The sequence below is a fragment of the Thermobia domestica genome, chromosome 3, assembly GCF_964235325.1.
Source record: "Thermobia domestica chromosome 3, izTheDome1.hap1.1, whole genome shotgun sequence".
In the NCBI taxonomy this organism is placed as follows: Eukaryota; Metazoa; Arthropoda; class Insecta; order Zygentoma; family Lepismatidae; genus Thermobia; species Thermobia domestica.
This window is the reverse complement of record NC_137456.1, coordinates 280,496,467-280,523,092: the sequence shown is the minus strand read 5'-3', so window position 1 is coordinate 280,523,092 and position 26,626 is coordinate 280,496,467. Positions and strand designations below refer to the sequence as shown.

General features: G+C 36.0%; 1 protein-coding gene across 13 annotated transcripts in view; it reads right to left on the bottom strand.

The window, feature by feature from the left end:
- Positions 1 to 25,210, bottom strand: part of LOC145681091 (ankyrin repeat domain-containing protein 10-like) — a 180,072-nt gene extending 154,862 nt beyond the window's left edge. For 9 of the 13 annotated variants that reach the window (XR_014130725.1, XR_014130726.1, XR_014130724.1 and 6 more), the window contains exon 1: positions 24,840 to 25,209. Coding sequence is in view for 8 of the 13 variants with exons in the window: in XM_081752470.1 (XP_081608596.1) it covers positions 24,840 to 25,052 (213 nt within the window). In the remaining 5 variants the exon portion in view is untranslated. Of the gene's footprint in view, positions 1 to 24,839 lie in introns of all 13 variants that reach the window. The other 4 variants (XM_081752473.1, XM_081752467.1, XR_014130728.1 and 1 more) reach the window with 3 other exon arrangements.
- Between the last annotated feature and the right edge of the window lie 1,416 nt (positions 25,211 to 26,626).

Sequence of the window (26,626 nt, the reverse complement as noted above, 5' to 3'; positions counted from 1 at the left end):
GTAATCCTTGATTAGGTATGCTGCTTGTTTCGTATCTTACAATGGTTTGCAGCCTTTTCATTACCATTTAAAATGTGCCGAGTATGTGCTGGACATCCTCATTGTTCTATTGTTGAAATTAACGCCAGTTCTTTCAGGGCAGTTCATTAACGAAAACAGCATAATGCAATCTTTCACAAGTCCCTTCGCTCAATTGTACTAACTTTACTTCTCAATTCAGTTAGTCAAAGAGTTAATCACCATTTGAACAACGAATACAATTACAGCTGGCTATTTCGCGTTTTACTACTTACTGATCACAATCGCCAAATGGCTGCAAAATACTTTAGCAAACCACTTTTTTCTCCTCATTCACTATTTCAGAGAGAGAGAGAAAATGAGCTTTACTCTGCACTACAAAATTTACAATGGAAAAAAAGAGAAAAATACTGGTTCGTATGAACTCATAATAAGCTAGCGATGTCTTATAAGCTTAGGGAACAGTTAACTTATACTTTTTCAAAAATCCCGTAGTTATTTAAAAGTTTGACGTATAACCTCTACTTTCTATCCATTATATTAAATTATCCCTGCTTGTAACTACACTTCAAAAAATACGAGGCGCGTTCAGAAAGTAATTTCCAAAAATGCCGCAAGATGGCACGAGTGGTCAAAGCTGGACGCGCATGCGCAGGAGTGGAGTGGGTGGTGAGATAACTGTGATATGGGGATATTACTGTGCGCACTCTCCCATTGAGTAAGAGGTACACGCGGCGATCAGGTTTCCCCAGGATCAGAGATCTATCGGCAAGATGCTGGTGCCCCTTTACAAGAAATGCATATACAAGGACAGTGCATATGTTGAAAAGTAGGTTACCAATCACTAACTCCACAATAGTAAGACTATTTTCTTCTCATGATTGTCTCTCATTTTATAGTACATTGGAACTTACTTTCTGGATGCTCTTCGTATATATCTACTGAACATTAGATGTATTATCTGTCAGGAAAGTAAATGTACACCTATTTTTCGAGTCTGGCATTCCTGCGCTCCATCCGTGGATAGTTTGAAAATTAAATCTATCAAATGTTTACTGAGGGGCAAAAAGAAAAGTTTAATCTGAATAAGACATTGCAGAGGGGAACAAGCTGTGAATACGAATAGTGCATAGTGTAAATAAAGGACGACACCGAAAGAGAAAGCCAGAAACAGTTGTTAAACTTAGAAAAAAAGAGTAAAAATTGTCTAAGTGGAAACATGAAACACAAACACAACAAATACGCCGACAACTAAACGTTCACCATGTCATGATCTTGGTGTAGTGGTTAAGGTGCTGGTTTACAAATGCAAAGGTTGCCAGTTCGAATCTTCGGTGAGGACATTTTTAAAATTTTTTGTTAATACATGCAGCTCATGAGAGATGGTAAAAGATGTCATATTTAGTTTCTCGTAGCAATTATTATTGGTAATGTTTAGTACTGATAATACTTTTTGTCTATGCGTATTGCTTTTATTCTTTTCTTCATTTCAAAAGAGAGAAATATCTGAACAAATGCCACCAAAATTCCTCATATTTTAATCTAAACGTCATTTGCAATTAGTAAAGAATAAAAATTCAACGTTCCGATTTAGCTGCAAAAAGTAAAAAGAAAAACATAGAAGTGGACCATACTCATGGTTATTAAAAATACAATTTCTAAATGCCTTACACCTCCCGACAACGTTTCTACGTTAGCAAGTAAGAGGTTTGTGTTTAGGTTAGGCAGGTCAATACGTTTTGCAAAGGGGCCCGGTTTAGCTCTGACGCACCACAGGTGCGAGAAGGGAGCAAAACACTTTTTCTCTCTCCCTATGTGTGTGTATTTATCTATCTATCTGTATATGTATAACGCTATTTGTCAATGCTATAACCACCCTAATTTTCAGCGGATTGAGACGAAACTTGGCACAAACGTTAATTATTGAAATATCTTGATGAGTTCGTTAACGAGAATAATCAGATGAAAATGTTAAAAATGGCGGCCCTTCAAACTCTTAAAAACTTCCAAGGGAACCAAATTTCGCCCATAAATAGGTATTCAGAAAGTTTAAATAACTTTTCCTCTTTTACTGAAATATTTGTATGCAGAGACTTATTGAAATATTGGACCCGATTAATCGCATAAAGAAGGTTCACGCCCTTTCGCTACGGTCAGTTTTTTTTTTTTTTTTTTTTTTTGCAGGAGGGGGTTATTTTGGTATCGAAACAAGATGATTGTTAGTGATGATATGAAATTACACATTGAAAGTGAAGTAACTTGTGAAACGTGTTATTTGAAAGAATAATATAATAAATGTGCTTTCCCCTAACACAGAGAACTGTAAATCATGTATTTCGCGTTCGGGAGCGTGAATGGCGAGGAGTGTTATTTGATTTGGTTTTTAGTAACACATTGCATTGCAAATAAAGGTAGGCAACATTAGTGGTATGTAAAATAATAATAATAATAATAATAATAATAGGTGTTGTTTGTGGCAAGGCAATATCTTCCTCAATTCTTTTTCAAACGTAATAATTGTAACGCCATATCTCCCTTACAAGCAAAATATTAGCAATTTATATCGAGAGAACGGGAAATTGTAGAGTGATGGGAGCAACGTTGAACAGTATGCACTCATAGTTATCAGAAAAATAAGCGATTTCAATGCAGAATGAACGAAGAGTCATTGTCATGGGTAGTCATGGATCCACGGCAGAGCCCTCTTTAGGCAAAATTTCGATAACTTATATCGAGAGAACAGAAGGTGATAGTGAGATGGGACCAACGTTGGACACCGTGGACCCATAAGGCGCATCGAAAAAAATTAGGGGTTAGGCGCCAGCCAGCCTTACTTATATCCACATAATAATATAAAATTATATTGTCGAAATACACACACGAGTTAGCTAGTAATATTTCATATTATTATTATTATTATTATTATTAGTATTATCGACGGCGTCTTTTTATTACGTGTGCATGTTTGGCATGAAGCCAAAGAGAAGATCCATCATTCGTAGAAAGAATAAGAATAGTCAGTTACTTTACTGTGAACGACAGCGAAAAATACGAAAAGAGTGGCTGTAGCGAAAAGAAACAACACTTTCTCTCAAATAGAAAAAAAATCAAGCCGAGATAGATTCGAACTCATATGGATGGCGCGAACAACCAGTTCATTGTCCACATTGTTTTTAACTGACTCACCGAACGTGTTTTAGTAACTTACTTATTGCTAATTTTACTTGCTTCACTCGTTTAACTTGCTTTTTCTAACAGCTTATAACGACAGGGACACGAACACAGAAACATAAGAAACAGTTAAAAATCATAGATGCTCTCCCGCCAGGAATCGAACCCGGGACACCATACACCAAAGGCGCACGTGCTAGCCACTAGACCAGCGGGGAGGGCACCGCTCACTCTCTGTGTCGTTAGGGATTACGACCATTGTATTGCCAGCTATCACTTCTGTGCGTTGTATATTATGATCACATGTTTCTTCTTTGCTGGAAGAGTTAAACCTACATTCTATGTAATACATGAGGTATTTAAACCTACATGCTCTTCATATAATGTAATAAAAGGGTCATGCTGGGAATAAGAAAAAGTACATTCCTTGGACAAAACGGAAACTATAGGCATCAGAAGTATTTATCTAGGAGGTATGCGCAGTAGTATATTTCAGAATAGTTACTGTTTAGTTCAGTAAACGAAGAAAGGGGTAAAAAAAAACAAATATGTCGCGTCAACGAGATCGACCAAAGTTGACAGAGGCGGAAGCAGATGTGTAATAATACAACAACTTGGTTAAATCGATAATTGGTTCTTTATTCTGTAGTAGATCGTATCACAACTTTACGGGAGAGCAGAGAGACTTACTAACGCTGTCATAGTAAGCTTTAGTAACACGATCATACAGATACAAATGGATGTAACTGAGTACTACAACTTGAATTTAACGAAAGCCGTTTAGATATTCAGTGGTTTGCAGGGTTGTATAAGACACAAAAAGATAAGACACAATACAATTCTTCATACCTCAGCTTCCAATAGCTAGATACATGCAATTTCTGGTTAGATACTGAAACTGCTGTCGGATTTTAATACATGACGTATTGCAGGATACAAAATGCTTTGCATTACTTATTTGTTTGTAGACAGCTACTAGCTTAGTATTCTGAAAGGTTGTGTATAAACTAGGGATAGCCAATTCCGGAATTATTACTTTCCGGACTCCCGAAATAAAACCGGACAAATTCCGGAATTCGAAAAATTTCGATTTTGGAATAATTCCGGAATTCGGAAAAATCCGGAATTTAGAAATTTCTGATTTCGTTAACATTCCGGAATTTTTCTAAATTCCGGATTGTTTCCGAGTTCCGAAATTCTTCTGAATTCCGGAGTTTAACTGAATTCCATAGTTTTCCGAAATTCGGAAAGTGAAAGTTCTGCTTCCAAAAATGAATTTATTTTGGTTATTATGAATCGTGGCGGAAATAAGTCTTTGACCAGGTAATGGCGACTGCTTTGAAAGAAATGGGGTGTATGAGAATTCAATCTGTCATATTGGTAGTTTCGTGTGGAGAAAAAACCAACTTGTGAACCAGCTTTTTAAGAACAACTCAAGTTATTAATGTAAACTTTGCCGACTTCATAAAAGAAATACGAAAGACATTTTGTATCGAAGAAATATAACATACAAGTTTGCAAGCGGAGACAAAGAAATCTAACGTAACCAGACTAAAAACGAATCTTTTACCGCGTAGCGATCGCGGATCAGTGATCAAGGTGCTTGTGCGAATGCACATTGTAATTTTTTTCTTATTTAGGATTTTTGATGGCGATTGATCGGCGATAACATACGTTTTATTATATTCAGAAACTTGAATACTCGGATGTTTCAATACTTGAACTATCAAATCTTCAGGAATAATAATAGTAATAATAATAAACTAATAATAATTATTATCATCTCGTAGAAGATTAAAAGCTAGGAGCTAATTATCGCTCAGGTCATACCATTACAAGCAGAAACGTGACATTTGGAAAGAATATTTCGGTTTGGCTTAATGTTGCTCACCAGAAGAGGAGTTTCTCATCTCGTTTCTAAAACAAATAAAATAACATGAGAATAAACATTTTACATTCGAGACGGGTCAAGGCTAACTCAAAATTTTCGTCTCTCTTTGGAGATGAGAACCGAGACGAGACGAAAAGTATGGTAAACATTTCCCGTCTTGTCTCGATTCTTGAAATAGTGTATGTCCATTCTTTAAGTAACAATTGCTCTGTAGACTAATTTCATAGACTATTTCGTTACATTATATTTCAGAGCTCATTGAATTATGCTCTGTGTAGGTATTTTGTAGCAAAGCTTTTATATTTACCTCTGCATATCCTAAAAATTAGTTTATTATATAGCTTACTGTTGCGTGATATTCAGTTATATTAATTACAGTTATTTTCCTTAAAACATACAGTAGAATACTTTCTACATGAAACTTCAATTTAAAGTTGTAGTTTAAAATGTTGGTAGTTGCAGAGGTGTGTCTTGAAGGTACGGAACCCTTTCCCCGAAATCTACTTTTAAGTAAGTTTTGCCAAATTTCAACGGCAAGTTTAAAACTTTTATTATTATTATTATTATTAATAATAATAATAATAATAATAATAATAATAATAATAATAATAATAATAATATATCAACACCGTGTATAATTAAAAGATATACTGTTTGTATCTGAATAGTAAAAGCTAATTGACTGTCGATCTCGGTCGTCGAGAAGTCTTCAGGAGGCAAAGACATCGGTCACGTTCTGGGTTTGAGTTCCGAAGGGGCAAGTATTCGGGCTCGAGCCAAAAATTGTTAAAAGTTATAGGCTTCAGCCAAACATGTTCAAAACAGCTGGGACCGGGTTTAGGGCTCTCAACGGCTCGGCTTACAGCTCATTCACTATCGAACCGAACCCAGAAGTAAGCCGAGCCAACAGCTCACCCAACCGAGCCGATTTGAGCCATTGGCTTAGTTGAGCTGAATCGAAACGTGCCGATGGTTTAGTTTCAACTTAGCTGGCTTGAACCGGTTCACATGAGCCGAGTAGGGGACCCGTCCCAACCGAGAAAGCTCGAGCCATCGGCTCAATTGAGCCGAGTCGATGGGTCGTTCCAACTGAGCCGGCTCGGGTCATCGTCTCATCCCTACTGAGCCGACTCGAGCTGTTCGCTCAGTTGATACGAACCGAGCAGGTTGATATCACTACCCGAGTTGGTCTTACGACATTTAAGGCTGTCTCATAATAATAAAAAAAACTTGTCTTCTTGTTATCTAGACGAGACGAGATACACTAAAAGTGCCCCACGAGATGCACTAAAATTTACGACACGAGACGCACCCCTGCCGTGAGCAACACAAAGTATTCCACATTACTGCTTACATTTCTCATGGCTTTCGCTTTCCAGTCTAATCAGGCCATTATTTCAAAATGAGTTAAAACGAGCTGAACGACCAAGCGAGCCATTATCAAAGTCGACTCAACTCGAAACTCGCCCTCGAAAACAGCTTGACCTTGATCGCTACGCGGTAAACGATTCGTCTTTAGTCTGGTTACGTTAGGTTTCTTTGTCTCCGCTTGCAAACTTGTATGTTATATTTCTTCGATTCAAAATGTATTTCTTTTATGATGTCGGCAAAGTTTACATAACTTGAGTTTTAATTAAACCGTTGGTTCACAAGTTTAATTTTTCTCCACACGAAAATACAAATATGACAGATTGAATTCTCATACGCTCTATTTCTTTCAAAGCAGTCGCCATTACCTGGTCAAAGACTTATTTCCACCACGATTCATATTAACCAAAATAAATTCATTTTTCGGAAGCGGAACTTTCACTTTTCGGATTTTGGAAATTTATGGAATTCAGTTATACTCCCTAATTCAGAAGAATTCCGGAACTCGGGAAGAATCCGGAATTTAGAAAATTCCGGAATTGAGAAAAACTCCGGACTTCGAAAAAATCCGGATTGTTCCGAATTCCGGAATGTTAACGAAATCAGAAATTTCTAAATTCCGGATTTTTCCGAATTCCGGAATTATTCCAAAATCGAAATTTTCCGAATTCCGGCAATCGTCCAATTTTGCCTTCGGGAGTCCGGAAAGTAATAATTCCGGAATTGGCTACCCCTAGTTTATACACAAATTTCAGAACACTAAGCTAGTAGCTGTCTACAAACAAATAAGTAATGCAAAGCATTTTGTATCCTGCAATACGTCATGTATTAAAATCCGACAGCAGTTTCAGTATCTAACCAGAAATTGCATGTATCTAGCTACTGGAGGCTGAGGTATGAAGAATTGTATTGTGACTTAACTCTTTGTGTCTTATACAACCCTGCAAACCACTGAATATCTAAACGGCTTTCGTTAAATCCAAGTTTTAGTACTCACAGTTACATCAATTTGTGTCTGTATGATCGTGTTACTAAAGCTTACTATGACAGCGTTAGTAAGTCTTCCTCTGCTCTCCCGTAAAGTTGTGATACGATCTACTACAGAATAAAGAACCAATTATCAATTTAACCAAGTTGTTGTATTATTACACATCTGCTTCCTCCTCTGTCAACTTTGGTCGATCTCGTTGACGCGACATATCGCACCCCCACTAGAAGAGTGTTACATCTCCGAAAATAGCGATTTTGAGATAAACCGATAATCTAGTAAAGAAAAGTGCGCTCTTTCACCTGTAAAAAAATTATAATGATATCTCGTCTGGTTTCCGCTTGGGAGCGTTAATAACGGTCATCGGTTTTGGATAAATGACAGCCTACGACTGTCTAGTAGTGTTGCATCATCTATACGTCAGTAGTGAGCGAGCTTCCGAAGGGTGAACATCGCTGAGGACAGTTACATCTCAGTTGCAACTGTATTCGGCTGAAGGTAAGTTACTTTTTGAATTCTCTTCAACAGATGACCGTTACATATGCAGATGCAACTGTATTCGTCTTCTATTGTTAAATGTTCAATTGATTGCATTTTGTAGAACAACGTTATTTATATAGATACACCCATATTCGACTTCTTGAAAACAGTATTTATTTCCCATCTCACTCTTCTTGTTGTAATCTAACATTATGTAACAGTCATCTTTTACCTAAATGGGAGGTAAATGTATTAATGTAAAAGGATATTGATGTTTCCAATAATGTACCTACTTTACAGTTACATCACTTAGCATTATAACACGACGAAATATTATTACATCTTGAATAATGTCACTTTAAATTTATCGTAATACTATTTTCGATTTTCCAAGGTATGCTGTTTCCGACAACATTTTTCGTAAATATCCCTTCTAAAAATCAATTAAATATCAGAATAGTATAAGAGTATCTAAACTTCGCTGAGGCTCACGAAGAATTATTATTATTAGTATTATTATTTTACAGGAATAGCATTGTTGTCTGTTTTCATCTGCATTTTCTAACTTACAGAAGTGGGATTGTTCCTGGTATTGGGTTACTGTCTGCTGTTTATTCCTCCAACCGCAAATGTTGTAGGGAAATTTAACCATAGATATTATGGAGAATTAAATCCTCGTATTTCCTTTTATAAAGCATTGCGCATATTGAAGCCGATAGAAACAGCCATAGTTGCTGTGGCTGGTGCTATGAAGAACTAAAGCAAATAATGACGTTACGAGTGACATTACGCTGACATCTAGTTCATGCCTTGACGCCTGCCAATTCCAGCTTCAAAAGCACGCCTCCATAAGTGCTCTATTATGTTTTCTCTGTGAATTTAAGTGTATTTCATTTTCGTAGAATCCGAATCACTTTTGTCTCCACCGGACATAATGGTATTAAAAATTATCAGAATGCCAAACATATGTATTTTTTTTCAGATCCATTATTATAGTTTTGTTTTTAATAAATACTACCTTGATTATTAAAATGCAAAATTGTAATTTCAATTTGAGACAAAATAATCTCAATTCCCGTGTGGAGCGTTCATTTCATTTTTAACTTTCTGTATTCATTTCCAGGAGCTTCAGGTTCATTTTGTATGCTACATGACATTGGTAATTTAATGTAAAATAATACTAATCAATATTAGAATTTTACGATGTTATTTTTTATATCTTTTCAGAAAATGGAGCGCGGGCGACGTATAGTGGATATGGTTTATGATGGGCTATCCAGTGCACACAAGAATGAAAGTGATTCTGGTAATGATTGTAAAGAAAACCTAGAGCAGACTAAAAGAACTGAAACTACTGGTTTAAGATTTGAAGGAGAGTGTTGGAAACCGATGCCTTTTGAATACGACTCTTTTTTCCAATCGGTTGATTATCGAACTATTAGAAATTTGCGAAACAAGTTTTTCCCTAAATGTGACAGTTCCGTGCAACTTCCAGCAACACATTATGGAAAGAAAATGTTGTAAAACAACTTAGAAATGCTGGTCAAAAATATGTATCAAGGACTACACATAAGGAAGTCGCAACCAGATCATTGAGAAAAGCTTGTCAGAATTGTAAGTTTGCTTGTTCAACCAAAATGGATGAAGATTATCGGAGAAAGATATTCTCAGATTTTTGGGAAATGGGAGACATTAACCGTCAAAGAGAATTTATTTCAAGATGTACCACACAAGTAAACAGAGGAACAAGAACTACAACGACTAAAAGAGGTTTAAATGTGGCGTACTATTTCTTCAAAGGGGAAGAAAAAATACGTGTATGCAAACATTTCTTTATGTCCACGTTAGATATAAATCACAGAGTTGTTAGCACGGTAATGAAGAAGAAATCAGAAGATGGTTTTATTGAGCAAGATTTAAGAGGGAAGCATGATCGCCATCGGAAAATACCCGACGAAATAAAAGATGATATGCGGAAACACATTAACTCAATCCCTAGAATTGAGAGTCACTACTTGAGATCACAAAGTAATAGAGAGTATATCGATGGAGGAAAAACTATTGTAGGTATTTACCGTGATTATGTCGAAATGTGTAAGAAAGAAGGAAAACAGTACGGGATACAATCACTGTTTGAAAAAAATTTCAATTTCGAATTTAACCTAGGCTTTTTTGTCCCCAAAAAAGACTTGTGCGAGTTGTGTGTAGAATATTCCAATGCCAAATCTGCTAATTGTGTTGACGCAGAGCTTACATTAAAATATGACACTCATCTAAAAGAGAAAGATCTCTGTAGAGCAGAGAAAGAAGCCGATAAGAGAGTGGAATCAGCTGGAGTCATCGTCTGTTGCTATGATTTGCAAGCAGCTCTGCCAACACCTAATGGTGACGTATCACTCTTTTATTATAAGTCAAAACTATTGACATACAACTTCAACCTTTTATGATGTCAAGAGTAAGGAAACTGTTTGTAATGTGTGGCACGAGGAAGAAGGAAAAAGGGGCTCTATTGAGATTTCAACTTGTGTATACAAGTACATGGCAAATATTTCTGAAAAGTCTTCAAATAAGGTAGACTTTATATTTTATTCAGACAATTGTGGAGGACAACAGAAAAATAAGTACTTATTTGTGATGTACATGTATGCTGTTTACAAACTGGACAATGTAAATAGCATCACACATAAATATCTTGTTAAAGGTCACACGCAAAACGAGGGTGATGCTGTCCACTCTGTGATAGAAAAAGAAATTAAAAGATCACGTAAGGCTGGTGCAATTTATGTTCCTTCCCAGTATTACCAGATAATAAGGAACGCCAAAAAAAAAAAAAAAAAGCCATATTTCAATGTTATTGAGCACGCTCATGAAGATATTGTGAATTTCAAGGATCTAGCCGATAAAGTAGGCAATAATTTCAACGTGAATAGTAAATTTGAATGCTTCAGTTTCAATGATATCAGAATTTTCAATGTTGAGAAGGATAACCCATTGAAGTTTTACTACAAAACATCTTATGGTGCATCTGATTTCGAAGAAGTGTTTGTTGACCAATCTAAACGTACGACTCATGAAGCAAGAACCACCCGAAAGCATACTGTTTCTGCGACCCCAGCTTCCTATTCTGGGATTGAGAGATTCAACGTATGGGGAATAAAACCAGCATACAAAACACCTCCGGGCATTCCTGCACGAAAGAAGGAAGATCTTATGTCTCTGGTGAACTGCTCCGCCATACCACAAGCTTATAAGGGTTTTTATGCATCTTTGAACATCACAAAATAAACTCAATTCTTAACAATTGGAATTTGTAAATTTTATAATAGTCTGTTTCAAACTATTGTACTCTTTAATGTTGTGATTATGTTCCATTAAGGTTACACCTCAGTGATAACGAATTGTGTATCCTTTTATTAAACTGCATTACACTGAAGAATTATTTTTAAAATCTGTTTAAAATTATCACACACTTTAATGTTGTAGTTATATTTTATTAAGTTTACACGTTCAGTGATTCCGAATTGTGTTTTTATTGAACTGCATAACACTGAAGAATTATTTTTAAGGAAAAAATCCTCATTATTCTACTATTGTAAATAAATAGAAGCTGCATAGATTTGTTAATAAAAAGAATGTGTGATTCATGTTAGTTTTCACTTCAACAAGATTTTTTTTTAAAAATATTTTTGAAGATACTTATAACAAAAGTTATACTATATTTTTTGTTTATTTTTTTGATTCACCTACTCTATTTTTTAATATCTTACTTGCACATCACCACCTTTCACCCCAATCACACATTAGACGTTTAGAGAGAGAGAATTGGAGCGGATGTGGATAAGAGAGCCATAAAAATGTGAAAATGTCATGAAAATTCCATTATATTTTGTATGTTATATCTGCAATTACATGAAAAGTCCTATTCGAATAGTGTTACATCTAAGATTATTATATTTTTTTAAGTAATAACGTTGTTATACTGAGGTATTTTCTGTTAGCGCATGATCATTGATGTTTAGGAAGTCCCCTTGCAGCTATACAATCACCGGCTACTTGTACTTGTAGCCAGCAGAAAGAGCTTAAGCTTCTTGAAATTTCAAACGCCGTTTTCTAAAAACATTGAATTTCGAGATGTAACACTCTTCTAGTGGGGGTGCGATATTTGCTTTTTTATACCCCTTTCTTCGTTTACTGAACTAAACAGTAACTATTCTGAAATATACTACTGCGCATGCCTCCTAGATAAATATTTCTGATGCCAATAGTTTCCGTTTTGTCCAAGGAATGTTCTTTATCTTATTCCCAGCATGACCCTTTTATTACATTATATGAAGAGCATGTAGGTCTAAATACCTCATGTATTACATAGAATGTAGGTTTAACTCTTCCAGCAAAGAAGAAACATGTGATCATAATATACAACGCACAGAAGTGATAACTGGCAATACAGTGGTCGTAATCCCTAAAGACACAGAGAGTGAGCGGTACCCTCCCCGCTGGTCTAGTGGCTAGCACGTGCGCCTTTGGTGTATGGTGTCCCGGGTTCGATTCCTGGCGGGAGAGCATCTATGATTTTTAACTGTTTCTTATGTTTCTGTGTTCGTGTCCCTGTATTTATAAGCTGTTAGAAAAAGCAAGTTAAACGAGTGAAGCAAGTAAAATTAGCAATAAGTAAGTTACTAAAACACGTTCGGTGAGTCAGTTAAAAAAAATGTGGACAATGAACTGGTTGTTCGCGCCATCCATATGAGTTCGAATCTATCTCGGCTTGATTTTTTTTTCTATTTGAGAGAAAGTGTTGTTTCTTTTCGCTACAGCCAATCTTTTCGTATTTTTCGCTGTCGTTCACAGTAAAGTAACTGACTATTCTTATTCTTTCTACGAATGATGGATCTTCTCTTTGGCTTCATGCCAAACATGCACACGTAATAAAAAGACGCTGTCGATAATACTAATAATAATAATATGAAATATTACTAGCTAACTCGTGTGTGTATTTCGACAATATAATTTTATATTATTATGTGGAAATAAGTAAGGCTGGCTGGCGCCTCCCCCCCCTAATTTTTTTCGATGCGCCTTATGGGTCCACGGTGTCCAACGTTGGTCCCATCTCACTATCACCTTCTGTTCTCTCGATATAAGTTATCGAAATTTTCCCTAAAGAGGGCTCTGCCGTGGATCCATGACTACCCATGACAATGACTCTTCGTTCATTCTGCATTGAAATCGCTTATTTTTCTGAGTACTATGAGTGCATACTGTCCAACGTTGCTCTCATCACTCAACAGTTTCCCGTTCTCTCGATATAAATTGCTAATATTTTGTTTGTAAGGGAGATATTGCGTTATAATCATTACGTTTGAAGAAGAATTGAGGAAGATATTGCCTTGCCACAAACAACACCTATTATTATTATTATTATTTTACTTACCACTAATGTTGCCTACCTTTATTTGCAATGCAATGTGTTACTAAAAACCAAATCAAATAACACTCCTCGCCATTCACGCACCCGAACTCGAAATACATGATTTACAGTTCTCTGTGTTAGAGGAAAGCACATTTATTATATTATTCTTTCAAATAACACGTTTCACAAGTTACTTCACTTTCAATGGGTAATTTCATATCATCACTAACAATCATCTTGTTCCGATACCAAAATAACCCCCTCCTGCAAAAAAATTTGACCGTAGCGAAAAGGGCGTGAACCTTCTTTATGCGATTAATCGGGTCCAATGTTTCAATAAGTCATTGCACACAAATATTTCAGTAAAAGAGGAAAAGTTATTCAAACTTTCTGAATACCTATTTATGGGCGAAATTTGGTTCCCTTGAAAGTCTTTAAGAGTTTGAAGGGCCGCCATTTTGAACATTTTCATCTCATTATTCTGGTTAACGAAAAGATATTTCAACAATTAATGTTTGTGCAAAGTTTTGTCTCAATCCGCTGAAAATTAGGGTGGTTATGGCATTGACAAATAGCGTTATATATATACAGATAGATAGATAAATAGACACACATAGGGAGAGAGAAAAAGTGTTTTGCTCCCTTCTCGCACCTGTGGTGCGTCAGAGCTAAACCGGGCCCCTTTGCAAAACGTATTGACCAGCCTAACCTAAACACAAACCTCTTACTTGCTAACGTAGAAAAGTGGTCGGGAGGTGTAAGGCATTTAGAAATTATATTTTTAATAACCATGAGTATGGTCCACTTCCATGTTTTTCTTTTTACTTTTTGCAGCTACATCGGAACGTTGAATTTTTATTCTTTACTAATTGCAAATGGCATTTACATTTAAAATATGAGGATTTTTTGTGGCATTTGTTCGGATATTCTTCTCTTTTGAAATGAAGAAAAGAATAAAAGCAATACGCATAGACAAAAAGTATTATCAGTACTAAACATTACCAATAATAATTGCTACGAAAAACTAAATACGACCTCTTTTACCATCTCTCATGAGCTGCATGTATTATTAACAAAAATTTTTAAAAATGTCCTCATTGAAGATTCGAACTGTCGACCTTTGCATTTGTAAGCCATCACCTTAACCACTACACCAAGATCATGACATGGTGAACTTTTAGTTGTCGGCGTATTTGTTGTGTTTGTGTTTCATGTTCCCACTTCAACAATTTTTACTCTCTTTTCTAAGTTTAACAGCTGTTTCTGGCTTTCTCTTTCGGTGTCGTCCTTTATTTACACTATGCACTATTCGTATTCACAGCTTGTTCCCCTCTGCAATGTCTTATTCAGATTAAACTTTTTTTTTTTTTTTTTTTTGCCCCTCAGCAAAAATTTGATTGATTTAATTCTCATACTCTCCACGGATGGAGCGCAGGAATGCCAGACTCGAAAAATAGGTGTACATTTACTTTCCTGACAGATAATACTATAGTTCGAAAGGAGATATCTGCCAAATATCAGGGGATTACATTCACCGTCCACTCCTGAAAGCTTTTATCCCAACCACTAATGACTGTGGGAAAGCCTCAAAGAAATGTTCATATGCCTACTGTGAAGCTATCAACACCAATATTTTTCAAGTTTCAATAGTTGGCAGGTTTTGCCATTGAGGTATCCAACAGATTACGGAAAGCTACCCTTATTTTTCAGTCCTCCCCACTTATCTAGTGGCTAGCACGTATTTCTTTGCCGCATGTAGTCCAGGGTTCGATTCCCAATAGGAGCACAAAAATTGAATTTCACAAGTATTCAATTTCATTAATTATCTGTCTCCATTATTCTAAAGGGCAGAGTCGTAGGACGTAAACTAAAAAAAAAAAAAAAAAAAAAAAAAAAAAAAAAACATTTGACTTATTGCCTGGCGCTTCTACTTTTTGCTGCGTATAAATCAAGATAATTAAGAATTTTAAACAAATGAAAATAAAAACGCAAAGAAGAATTCTGAGAGCATATTTAAATTTAGTAAACTTCTCCTTGTTAGTTCCATATTACCAGACCAGCATTTGATGTTCTGCTTTATTACGAATTAAACTAGGTATTGCTTATGTTTATGGTGCAGTTACAGCCGCTTAAATAATAATAATAAAATCGGTTATCAGGAGAAATGGAGATATTATGTCATGTTTAAGATGAAGTTTACAAGTTATTTTATGTAAATAAGACTTCCCGTTTGGAATTTACAACTCTTTCAAATCCGACGTGACCGAGAATTCATAAAAAAAAAATATGATCGATACCGGTAAGCCATTTCGTTCTTCCAGTCAACTATCTATCATTCTTTATAGAATTAGTGCTTTCGAGACTCATAGAAGTTTATTTACCGGTTATTAAAATGCATACCCTTATAAATTAAATAGGAACACCTGGAGTGGGAAATACGTCAGACGTCTCGGTTGGCAACAATTAGGAACGACCACAGCGCCAGGCTGCTGCTGCTGGTGTAAGGGCAAACGGAATGAAACTGGGTGCGTTATATTTAGAGGCACGAGTTTCTGGAACTAAGAATTTCAAACTTTTGCGTTTCGTTTTTCATATTTCGTGTTTTGTCACATTTACCAAATAAAGTTTCGCATTTTGTAGCTTTTGTGGAAAAGATATTCCCTGACATTTTAAAAATTGTTCCTTTTATTCACTGATTACTACAGAAATAAACCATTACCTAAAAACACACTAAACATTTCATTTGACATTGTAAATTTCACTTATAAAGAGTTATATATTCACTTTTAAATCAAACTGAAGGAAAATCAAAAACTGAACTTACTGAGTACGAAAGTTTTGATGTCTTCTGAAAACACATACGCACAAGTTACATTTAGGCATTAAACATAAGTATGTTACATGTTTCCACATTTTCCTCCTTCATTGTTGTACGTTTGTCACTTATCACCTGTCTATGCCATTGGCTAGCTAATTAAAACTGCTCCATCTAGCTGTGATGGTGATAGCTAACGCGCAACATGCTCCCTCGTGGCTACGGGGTTAGCGTACGCGCCTTTAGCGTGGGAAACCCGGGTTCGATTCCCGGCGAGAGCTCATGTGGTTCGGATTCCACGTTAATCAATAGGTTCACGTCCCACATACCCTCGCTGCCGAAAGGTACGCTAAACTCAAAATCAATCAATGTTCTCAACAGCCGTGTACGAATTACCCAAAACGCACCGTTCATGCCATGTTCCACAGTTTCGTTAGCGCAAAACTGGCGTTTAAATTAATGAAATCGTATTTAAAATATCGTGTGTTAGAAATTTCGCGCAAAACTGCCAATTTTTCGTTTTATCGCACAACGGAAACCAATGAAAGTACACACAATATCATAAAACGTCAAGAAACTGAAATACTTAATTCTGACGCACTTCCTTTTATCGCGCATTGCTTCTGACGCAAACTCGTACCTCTAGTTATATTACAAAGGTAATTTTGCACCAGTCAACATGTAAAACATAGTAACGAGTCTACCACGAAAGAACAGTACATAGAAACAACGCGGATACATTGACAAAAGCACAAAGGTAAAATCAGTAACACTGGGATATTAATCTTCTTTCTGGGGCTACGCGATAACGGTGAATACAAATGGCCCGAGGTAGTATGAACGATAAAATGAAAGTCAAATACATGTCAGGATTGTCACTTGAAATTAAGAACGTATTTAGTGACTGCAATAGACAAGAGATAAACACATACGAGCGAGCGAGAAATGAATTAAGTATAAATACTAGGACAATCACAATGATGATAGGACATGAAGTTGACGAAGAAAGCTAGGAAGCTCGTTCGGTGACATCTCCGAGTACTCTTGGTAAGTTGCTACTGGTAAGGCAAAGTCAGCTTGAGGCTGACCAAGATAAGCACAATCCACAAGCAAATGCTGAATACTTTGCCTAGCTCCACAGGACCCTCACAATGGTGAGTCGTCGCTACGCAGTATACATCCGCATATTAAGCATGAATCTCCGATGCAAAGTTCCTCCTATCGAGATCTTAATCTGGTAATGCAGACACCAGTTCATTATTTTAAGTGTACACCAGACACTAAGTAATTTACAGCAGCCTAGTCCCATTCGAGATGCAAGCGCTGATGGAACTGAGCAGTGAATAGTGAGTGCAGATCTGTGCTCAATATGCGTAGAGAGCTCTCTTCCCCCGTGGGCGCCAACTCTCGTTCCACAATCTGCCTCTTCATTACCAATTATGCCAACATGGCTCGGAATTTTGCAAGAGTTGTACCTCACATCCCAGTGCTAATAATCTATGACATAGGACTTGCTGGACGAATGGTGTTAAGGTAAGTTCTGGACTACGTGAGAACCAGTAGAACAATGTGCAGTGAACTGAGCAGACGGTGATAGTGTAAAATGGGAGACCCCTCTACCTTCGAAAAATTGAAAACTGATGGGGCTCGGTTATTTGCACGAGCATGACAATCATGTCAAGAGTATCGCGAGGGATAGTGTCCACGATCATGATGACCTACAAAACATGGAAAAATTACATCGAAGAGGGACAGTGGTCGGAATAAAACTCAGTGCCTGTCAACATGCAGAAATAACTACTGTTAAAAGTTGCAATCCATGTAGAATAAGGAGATCAAAGAGGGGTTCCGCAGAGCATTAAAGCTCAGTGAAGTGTTACTATGGTAAGTGACGGAGGATCTCAGGCCACTACTGTGTCGACAATCACAATCCACAGGAAGCTACATGACATGAATATATGCGATTGGACTCAACGGGTGAAGCCAACGGTGCCGCCAATACGCAACATGGACTGCTGATAACTGGAACCGTAATATGCTTATTCCAAACCACTGGCTGTGTTTGTGTGTGGCGGGTGCCCAAGAAATGTTTGATTTGCAGTGTGTTTGCCAAACAGTGAAATACGGTGGTGGCTCTGCGATGCTGTCAGGATTACCCGTTAAAAAAAAAAAAAAAAAAAAAAAAAAAAAAAAATGAAAGAACTGGGCCCATATGGGTATTTTCGGGTTTGTTTTTTTTTTTTTTTTTCGAAACCTTTCAATGTCTTCAGGGTAAAAGTGTTAAAATTGTATTAATATTTCAAAACTGTCACTGTCACAACTGCAACAATTTTCTATTCATTGCGGTTTTTGAAAAATGACCGACATTTTGAAATTTTACGTTGGATCGCCGCCAAAATACGTACAGCTAATTTAGAGTGTCTCGTGCTTCTGCTCTGAAAATTTCTATTTAAAAGACCGAAAGTTGTAACATGTAGAGTATGTAGTACAGGCAGACAAACTAACAAATATATATCGAGTCATCCCAGAAGCCTGAGACATTCGCCAAATATGAACACCAAATATATTAATTTAAAACAAAGATATAATTCATGTTTTATAAAATAAATGTTTCAAAATGTCTTACATAAAAAATATTTACCATCGTAAAATAAATGACTATTATTGAAGATCACTTCCGATACTTTGTGCGTTCAATTACGGGATTTTTCCGAGCATTTGTTGCAAGACTGTTCTTTCCCGAAAATTAATTTAAAACAATTAACAAAGATATAATTCATATTTTATAAAGTAAATGTTTCACAATGTCTTATATTAAATATCTTCCAGCGCAAAATAAACAGTTATTTTTGAAGTATTCACTTCCGATGCTTTCTGTATTCAATTACGGAAATTTCCCGACCACTTCTTTCATGACGGGTTTTTCCCGAAAAATGCAGCTTTCTTTACTGTATACCGAATATTCCACTATTTACGAAAGTTTGAATTCAGTACTTGAAATAGCATTTCGTAGTCTTCGGAACTCCGAGCATTCAACTTACGTTATTGCTGGTGTTGATTTTACAGAATGCTTATTTAAAGAGTGGCAACAACTGACTGGACCAAACTGGAAAACCAAATTTTTACTGAAGAATACTTATGTTACCAAACTAATGTATTCGCGTATTTACTGGCAGTACCGGCACCTACGGCCTTAAGCCCGTCAAACGTATGAAAGATAACGTCCCGCGGCATCGTCAAGTCGGAAATCACACTATTCACGGAAAGTATTTTCTAAAATATACAATTACATATTTTACTTCAAATAGGTTATAAGCATGATCCATACATTAATTTGTTCTATAATTATCTCAAGCTAAGGTGAGCTTTTCTTTTTTTTAATTATTCATTCAATGCATTCTGAACTTTATAAAGGTCTTATGTGGAACGTTGTTGTATACTTTAATATGAAAGCATCTAATTTGCCAAAGGAAGTCTAAAATCTGACAAAAATCAGTTTCAATGTGATCACCTTAGTTGTACTAATAATATACTAACAAAAAGCTCAAACCGTCTCTAACAAAAAGCTTATATAGCCTCGCTGCTAAAAGAGACGTTAAACTCAAAATCCAAGGTGCGTGTTAACGCGTTTTTTTTTTTTTTTCTTTCTTTCTCTTTCGGGCTGGACCCACTTGAGACCTTGGTTGTTGGGAACCGCAATATCTTGGATTCCAATGGGTCTTGTGCTGACATTTATCGCTCGTGTCACTGCCTGTGATTGTAGCCATTTTGGGGGTCAACGTGCATCCTATGTTCTAAATATTTCCAGGCAGTGACCATATTCCAGTAAGATAATGCAGTTATTTACAGAGCTGAAGCTGCTGCGGTGGGGTTTGAGGGTATCAGGATGAAACTAACACGTTCAATGAAGTGCGAAGTTGTCAGCGCAGATTTCTTCTCTCACAGAATTGAGTGATACACTGCATGCGGAATGGTGTAATATTCCACTTGCAACCATTCACGACCTGTAGAAGCGAATTTCTACTTAAAGTTACATTTACGCATTCATGTTCAATAGCACACACACTATGGAATTCCCTTGTAGCACAAAGGAAAACTGCGACGCCCATCCAAGTTTCCAGACACACCATGCCCTATTGGCGCTCGACTATTATTTCGGAAATACGTACAGTAATAAAGATGTAGATAATTCTATTGAGGCTAAATATAGAACAGTACCACTTATTACTTTCAGGATTCAAATTGCGGGCCAGCTACCTTGAGTAAAGACTACTTTACTTTCATCAAACACGCTAGGAAAAATATTCGAAGTTAGGAGCCAGAAATGAAAAAAAAAAAGTTTTAATACACGAACTTCTTAAATAATAATAATAATAATAATAATAATAATAATAATAATAATAATAATAATAATGTCAGCCCTTTTGGAAGAACTGAAATGCTGGAAACTTTAAAAGAAAAATATCTCATTTCTGGTTGATAAGTTATTTTTACCTATGTATCACTAATCCCACAAAATGAGCCAGAAGAACTTGAGCGTTCCTTCCCCACTTCCTTTTTAATGCAACTCTTTTCCGTTTCACAAGTGTAGATTTCGAAGTCGTTAAGAAAACAGAGATAGGTTTTCGATAGCTTCATTTTTAAAATGAAGCATTTATAGAATCTTTTAATTTAAATTATGGTACTACAAAAATAAATAAATAAATAAATAAATAAAAAAATCCGAATTTGTAATTATCATACGAAAATATTTTTTTTCTTTATCACTATAACTTCTTTTCATTTGTATGTAAATAATTATAACCTATACTGTTGACAAAATAGAGGTATTTTTAGCAATATCCTTTTTAAGTGAAATCCCTCGTGGCTATGAGAATAGCGCACGTCTTCGGTACGAAAGGCCAAGGTTTCACCCTGGCGAAAGTTCATGTGGTATTTTAAGTCGATTCTGAAACTAGGCGTGTACACAGAAACACAACTGAAGAAAGTAATTATAATCACATTAATGTCATCAATCCAAATTTTGAAATATATTTTTAGAATTACTATTTTTTGGGGGGAAGAGGGAGAGCTACTCAGTTTTATCCCAAAAAAACAAAGCTAGACATTTATGTGCTTGAGGAAATTTCAACAACCCTGGTTCTGATGGCGAAAGTTGGTCCAATGCCTTATCTGAACTTTTTTTTCATTAAACCCATACGCATTTAAATAGCAGCAAAATGCTGCCTCATTATAGTCTCTTTAGAAGTTTCGCCACACAAAATATTGAACATGAAATAAAACATTTTACAGAAACCCATACTTATACATTTGATATTCGGACCTAATGGTAGGAAAAAACGTACGGATAACACAAAAGCAAATTTGAAGTTTGGACTATGGTATAAGTAACAAAACTGACCAAATTAACAGTAGCAGGTTAAACCTCATTACTGCAAAGCGCTGTTCAAATGTATTCAATTTTAAGACATTTTCATCTGTATTATTCCATTTCATTTTTCTCAATACCAATATCGTATTATTCCATTTTATTTTACCATTTCATTCATTATCATCATCAGCAGGATGTCTACTAAGTTTCATTTTCAAAATTCCAGTATATTCAGTATAATTATCAGCAAAATTCCTGTACCTAATACAATTATTTTTTAAAGTTCATTAGGGATACTCACACTCTTGATTTCAGGTTTGTAATTGTTTTACCATCGAAAGTAGGCTATACTTTATTTTTAACATTTTTAAAGGGCCTCCCAACTCCCCTAACAGCTCTCCACTCCACCAATTGCTTTAAATGTCTGATTACAAAATGTACACAACTCTTGCTTTTGAAAAATTTACAATCTCAATGAATACAAAATTGTTTCTAAGACTTAAAAAAATTACAAAAAAGTATTGTTAACAAATTACCAGTTTCATGATTTTTCCAGCATGTGCTTCAAAATTCCAGTGGATTTCCAATATTTCCAGTATCAAAATTAAATTCCAGTATAATGCAAGTAGACTATTTCCAGTATTTTCAGTATCAGTAGACAACCTAATCAGTCTCCTTTAGCAACACGGCAATATCGTGGACACGTAAGAATGAAAGATTTCACATTCTTTCTTTCCACTAGGGATACTCCTTAAAGAATTTCTATGTAAAAGCTGAAAGCAAGAGAGCGGCTTATGTCTACAGTTACATACGCGAGGGAACTTTTGGGAAAACAATAAATAACGTAGCCGCGCTCTTCGTTATTTCTGCAGTGGACATCATTCATACATCTAAAATTCACATAGGTAAGTTCTACCGGAAATACAAAATCTATCGCCTGCAGAAATTCGTACCTTACAAATATGCCATTTCATACAAAGTAATCAATTTTACCATAAATCAGGTTCACTCGCGCAGACAGTTCTAACAAATAGAAAATTTAGTAAAATAAGATGTGAAACATTTTTCATGAAGCAATGAGAGTTGAGTTGAATTTGAGTTTAACGTCCCGTTCAGCGGCGAGGCTATGAGACGTGGACCTACTGATTAACGTGGAATCCGAACCACATGAGTTCCCGCCGGGAATCGAACCCGGGCCTCCCACGCCAAAGGCGCGTACGCTAACCGCTTAAGCACGGATAAGCTCATGAAGGAATGAGAATATGAATAAGTCATTACTGCCAGTGCACAGCATATTGAAATGAATTTCGTGTAATAGCGAAAGTAGCGTATGTGCGCGTTCTTCCACTTTCTTTCGTTTATACGTATACCTCCCGTCCTTGACGCGCCTGCTGCCTACGGACGCATCTCCTCGCTACCGCACGGTACCTCTGCTGTGCTCCTGCCCTGAATCTGTTGGATAGCATTCTTGTTGTTAGTGGCCATATAGCACAAATTGGTTCGTATTTTATGCACTGTAGTTTTTATGCCATATGTCCACACTATTTACTAAGCCCTCCTGAAGTCAATCTACAAGTAGTAATGGGAGCTCCTCATTTAGTGCATGCTCTGCTAAATGGAATACAAAGCTAACAATCTGAAAATGTAAGAAATGTGTCAAAATTTGGTAGAACCGTCTGCTCGAGTAATACCCTTAAATCTTCCAAAATGTGGCGCGCCAGAACTACAATATCCAAATAATATGTTGTTCACAAGTAGTAAAATATCATAAAGTAGAAATTCTAGAATAATACGGTAGTAAAAGACCTTTTTAACTACTAATGCTGATACCTCTAACTTGTGATGATTTTACGGTATACATAAAATTGTAAATTTGAACATAGTATTAGAGCCCCAGTAGTTCTGTAAATAGCTTCGTTAACTTCCGTTAAGTCCAGCCATGATGGGTAAGGTTCTAGAACACAGATCCCCCTTCCCATTTAGCTGTAATTATAACAAAACAACGTGCCCTGCCGGGGCTCTAACCCGCCTTCACTCACTGACGCTCGCTCGGCAATACATGTGAATTAAATATTAAACTTTGGTAAAGAAACGAAGCAAGCGGGATGGTTCTAGAACATAGGTCTCCGTTTATGAAACGAATGAAATATATTTTACGAACTTTGTTTTGGTTCGCTATTTTGTTCCTCATTCTTTTCTGTCTTCTTTCCTCCCACTTTTTGGACTTTTTTTTATCGTTGAAATATATTACCGAAACAGAATATCGAACTTCAGTCTACTTACATTGAAGGATTTCTTCTAATAACATATGTTCGAAAAAAATATATATGTCGGGTATGCCCCCACTGTTATTTTATAATGTAGGTAGGTTACTGGAAGAATTCCCTTTATGCAAGTAGTATTTTGGTTATTTAATAGTTTGAAATAGTTTACTTTGTCATAATCCACCTAATTTGGCTTCTTGGTGGTGGACTGGAGATTGACCTGTGTTCTAGAATATTCATCGCCAGGATTATTTATAATATGGTAAACCGAGCAAAACTTATCCTAATGGACGTTTTATAATCTAGTGGGGGTTAATGCAAGTTACGCCCCCTCCGTCATACAAGATAAATGTTTGATGCTCCAAATATCTAAATATTAACGACCCTTGTTGATTCGGACATATTGTCACTGTAATACTCTTATGTAACAAGACAAACCCTTCCCGCTGATCTAGTGGCTAGCGCGTGTACCTAAAGCAAGTGGTCCTGGGTTTGATCCCCGGTAAGAGAGAGCACTTTCATTAGAAATGTTTCCTTCTGCCTTACGGACTTAACCACGGGGCGTTCAACTAAAAAGCAAATAATAATAATTTCATTTTAAGATCATGAAGAGTGGAACATAGCGTATATGAAAGTGGAATCAAACATTACTTGGACTTTCATATCTAATGTATTCTACTGCACTTCCCCACGTATCGCACAGTAAAATTTTACTAAAATAAATACTGAATGTATTGTTTGGCTATAGGCCTAAATTATTAAACAGTTACTTTTCGCGCCACTGATGTCTTTTAATGTTCTACACGTTGAATATTAAGCAATTTCATTCATTACTCAGTTATTCCTAATTAAAATAGAGATTAATTGGTTCCACCTGAACGACCAAGACACAAATTACACTTTTCAAGATAAAAACTATATCCGATCTTAAGCCTAAATTAGCATCTATAATTTTCACATGCATGGATTACAAAAAGCACGAGACTAGCTGTCGTAAAGAAAGTAAACATGTGTACACACGTCTACTCCCCCTTGTTTCTAACTATGTATATTTACTTACCTTTCCAAAGTAACATGCCCAATGTGACGCTGTCCATCCATAAAATGGATCTTCTTTCAATAAAGCTGCCTCGCCATCACGAAGTAATAGTAAACAAAGGGTTTGTACATCACCATCTCGGCATGATTTGTGTAACGGAAAGTTTTCACGCAAAACGATCTCGTTTTGCTCACTCCACTGTCCGAAAATATTATTCGACTCAGAATTCATCATTTTGATTAAACAATGTTCTAAATAATATTCAGAACTTTGAAGTAAATAACCATACAACTTAAACACACACTTTTCTGCCAGACACCGGCTTTTTTCCCTCCTCTAATCTCCTACGTCTGCTTGTTTTTCTCGTTGGCAGAACCAAACCGGCTGTTGACCAATCCCGTTGCACAATTGCTAGCAGATGACATGAGAACCTGAAGGAAGTTGTACACTGGCTAAAATGGAAATGAAATTAGAATCTAATATTTTACGAAAAACTAACATTATTGCATGAGTCTACAAATAATATAGTTATGTTTACTTTGTGATATAAAGTAAAGTATTGAGCTTAATATCTCCAATCTGAAATAATTTTTAAAATCATAACAACCTTTGAAATGGTATCTCCTTAACACCTCTGGGAATTTTCCATTGATTCAAGCAATATAAGGTGTATTTCTAAATTCATATGCATTTCCATCCATATCACTTCCCCACTTTTAAACTGTTAAGAATTTTAGCAAATAAAGAGGTTTCTCTGTACCAGTTTTCGCAAACTTCTGCATATAGGAATGCAATGCAAAAGTTTAAGAAGTTATTATGACTTGTTCATGGAGATTGTCGCAGATTTTACGTTGCGTTAACGCAAACCTTTATAAAATAGAACCCATAAGTTACTTTTTCTATTTTATCACGAAAATCCTCAAACCAAAATTTGAACGGCATAATCCAACACAAAACGGTTAAATCTATTTTAAATAATAATTCTTATAGATAATAGACATCAATCGACTCAGGACAAAGAAAGAAATCGATTGACATATTTTGGGCATTCGTGGGAAATCATTTTCGGATTACAGTCTCAATTTACTTTACGAGTCATCAATATTTCTAGTGACCCAATAAATATAATTATGTTCAACAATTTATTCAGGGTGACGAAACAGATCGATTGACAAAAAATCTTGACTGTTTTCGCAAAATCAATTCCGATTTAGAGTTATAATTGGGTAATCCATGCTAAATCATCACAGAAAAAGGACTTTTTAACCTCACCATCTCAATTTGTGATGAAAGGTGATGAAAAGCAAGAGCTTGTTAATTAAACACCATTTACCAAGTTATAAGCTCCCATTGACAAGTAGTCAGATAGCAGTGTCGCCAACCTGACAAAAAGTGCCATTTCTCGCAAACATGCTGAATGAAAAAAAAAATCATAACTTCGCTTCTAATTTAGGTAGAAACGTCAAATTGGGCTCATAAAGATAAAGGAATGCCCTTTCAATAAAAAAAATAGGTGTAGACAATTTCTGTTATTTTTGGGGTTAAGGTCACACACTGTGGTCTTTAACCTAAAATATCTGAAAAATGCGTTTTTAATTTTTGTGAAGGAAACACATGTTATGTAGTGTCATTGTGTCCACATGTTGTGTAAATATCATGTTGGGATGTCTGCAGGAAAAGTAGTTACAAAGTAATGAACCTAGCAGATTTCAATAAAAATGCCAAGGGTTGATATGATGTAAGAATCTTTTAAGTGTGATATAAATCCCCTTGAAACAAGTAAATGTTGCACACATTTCAAAATGGTA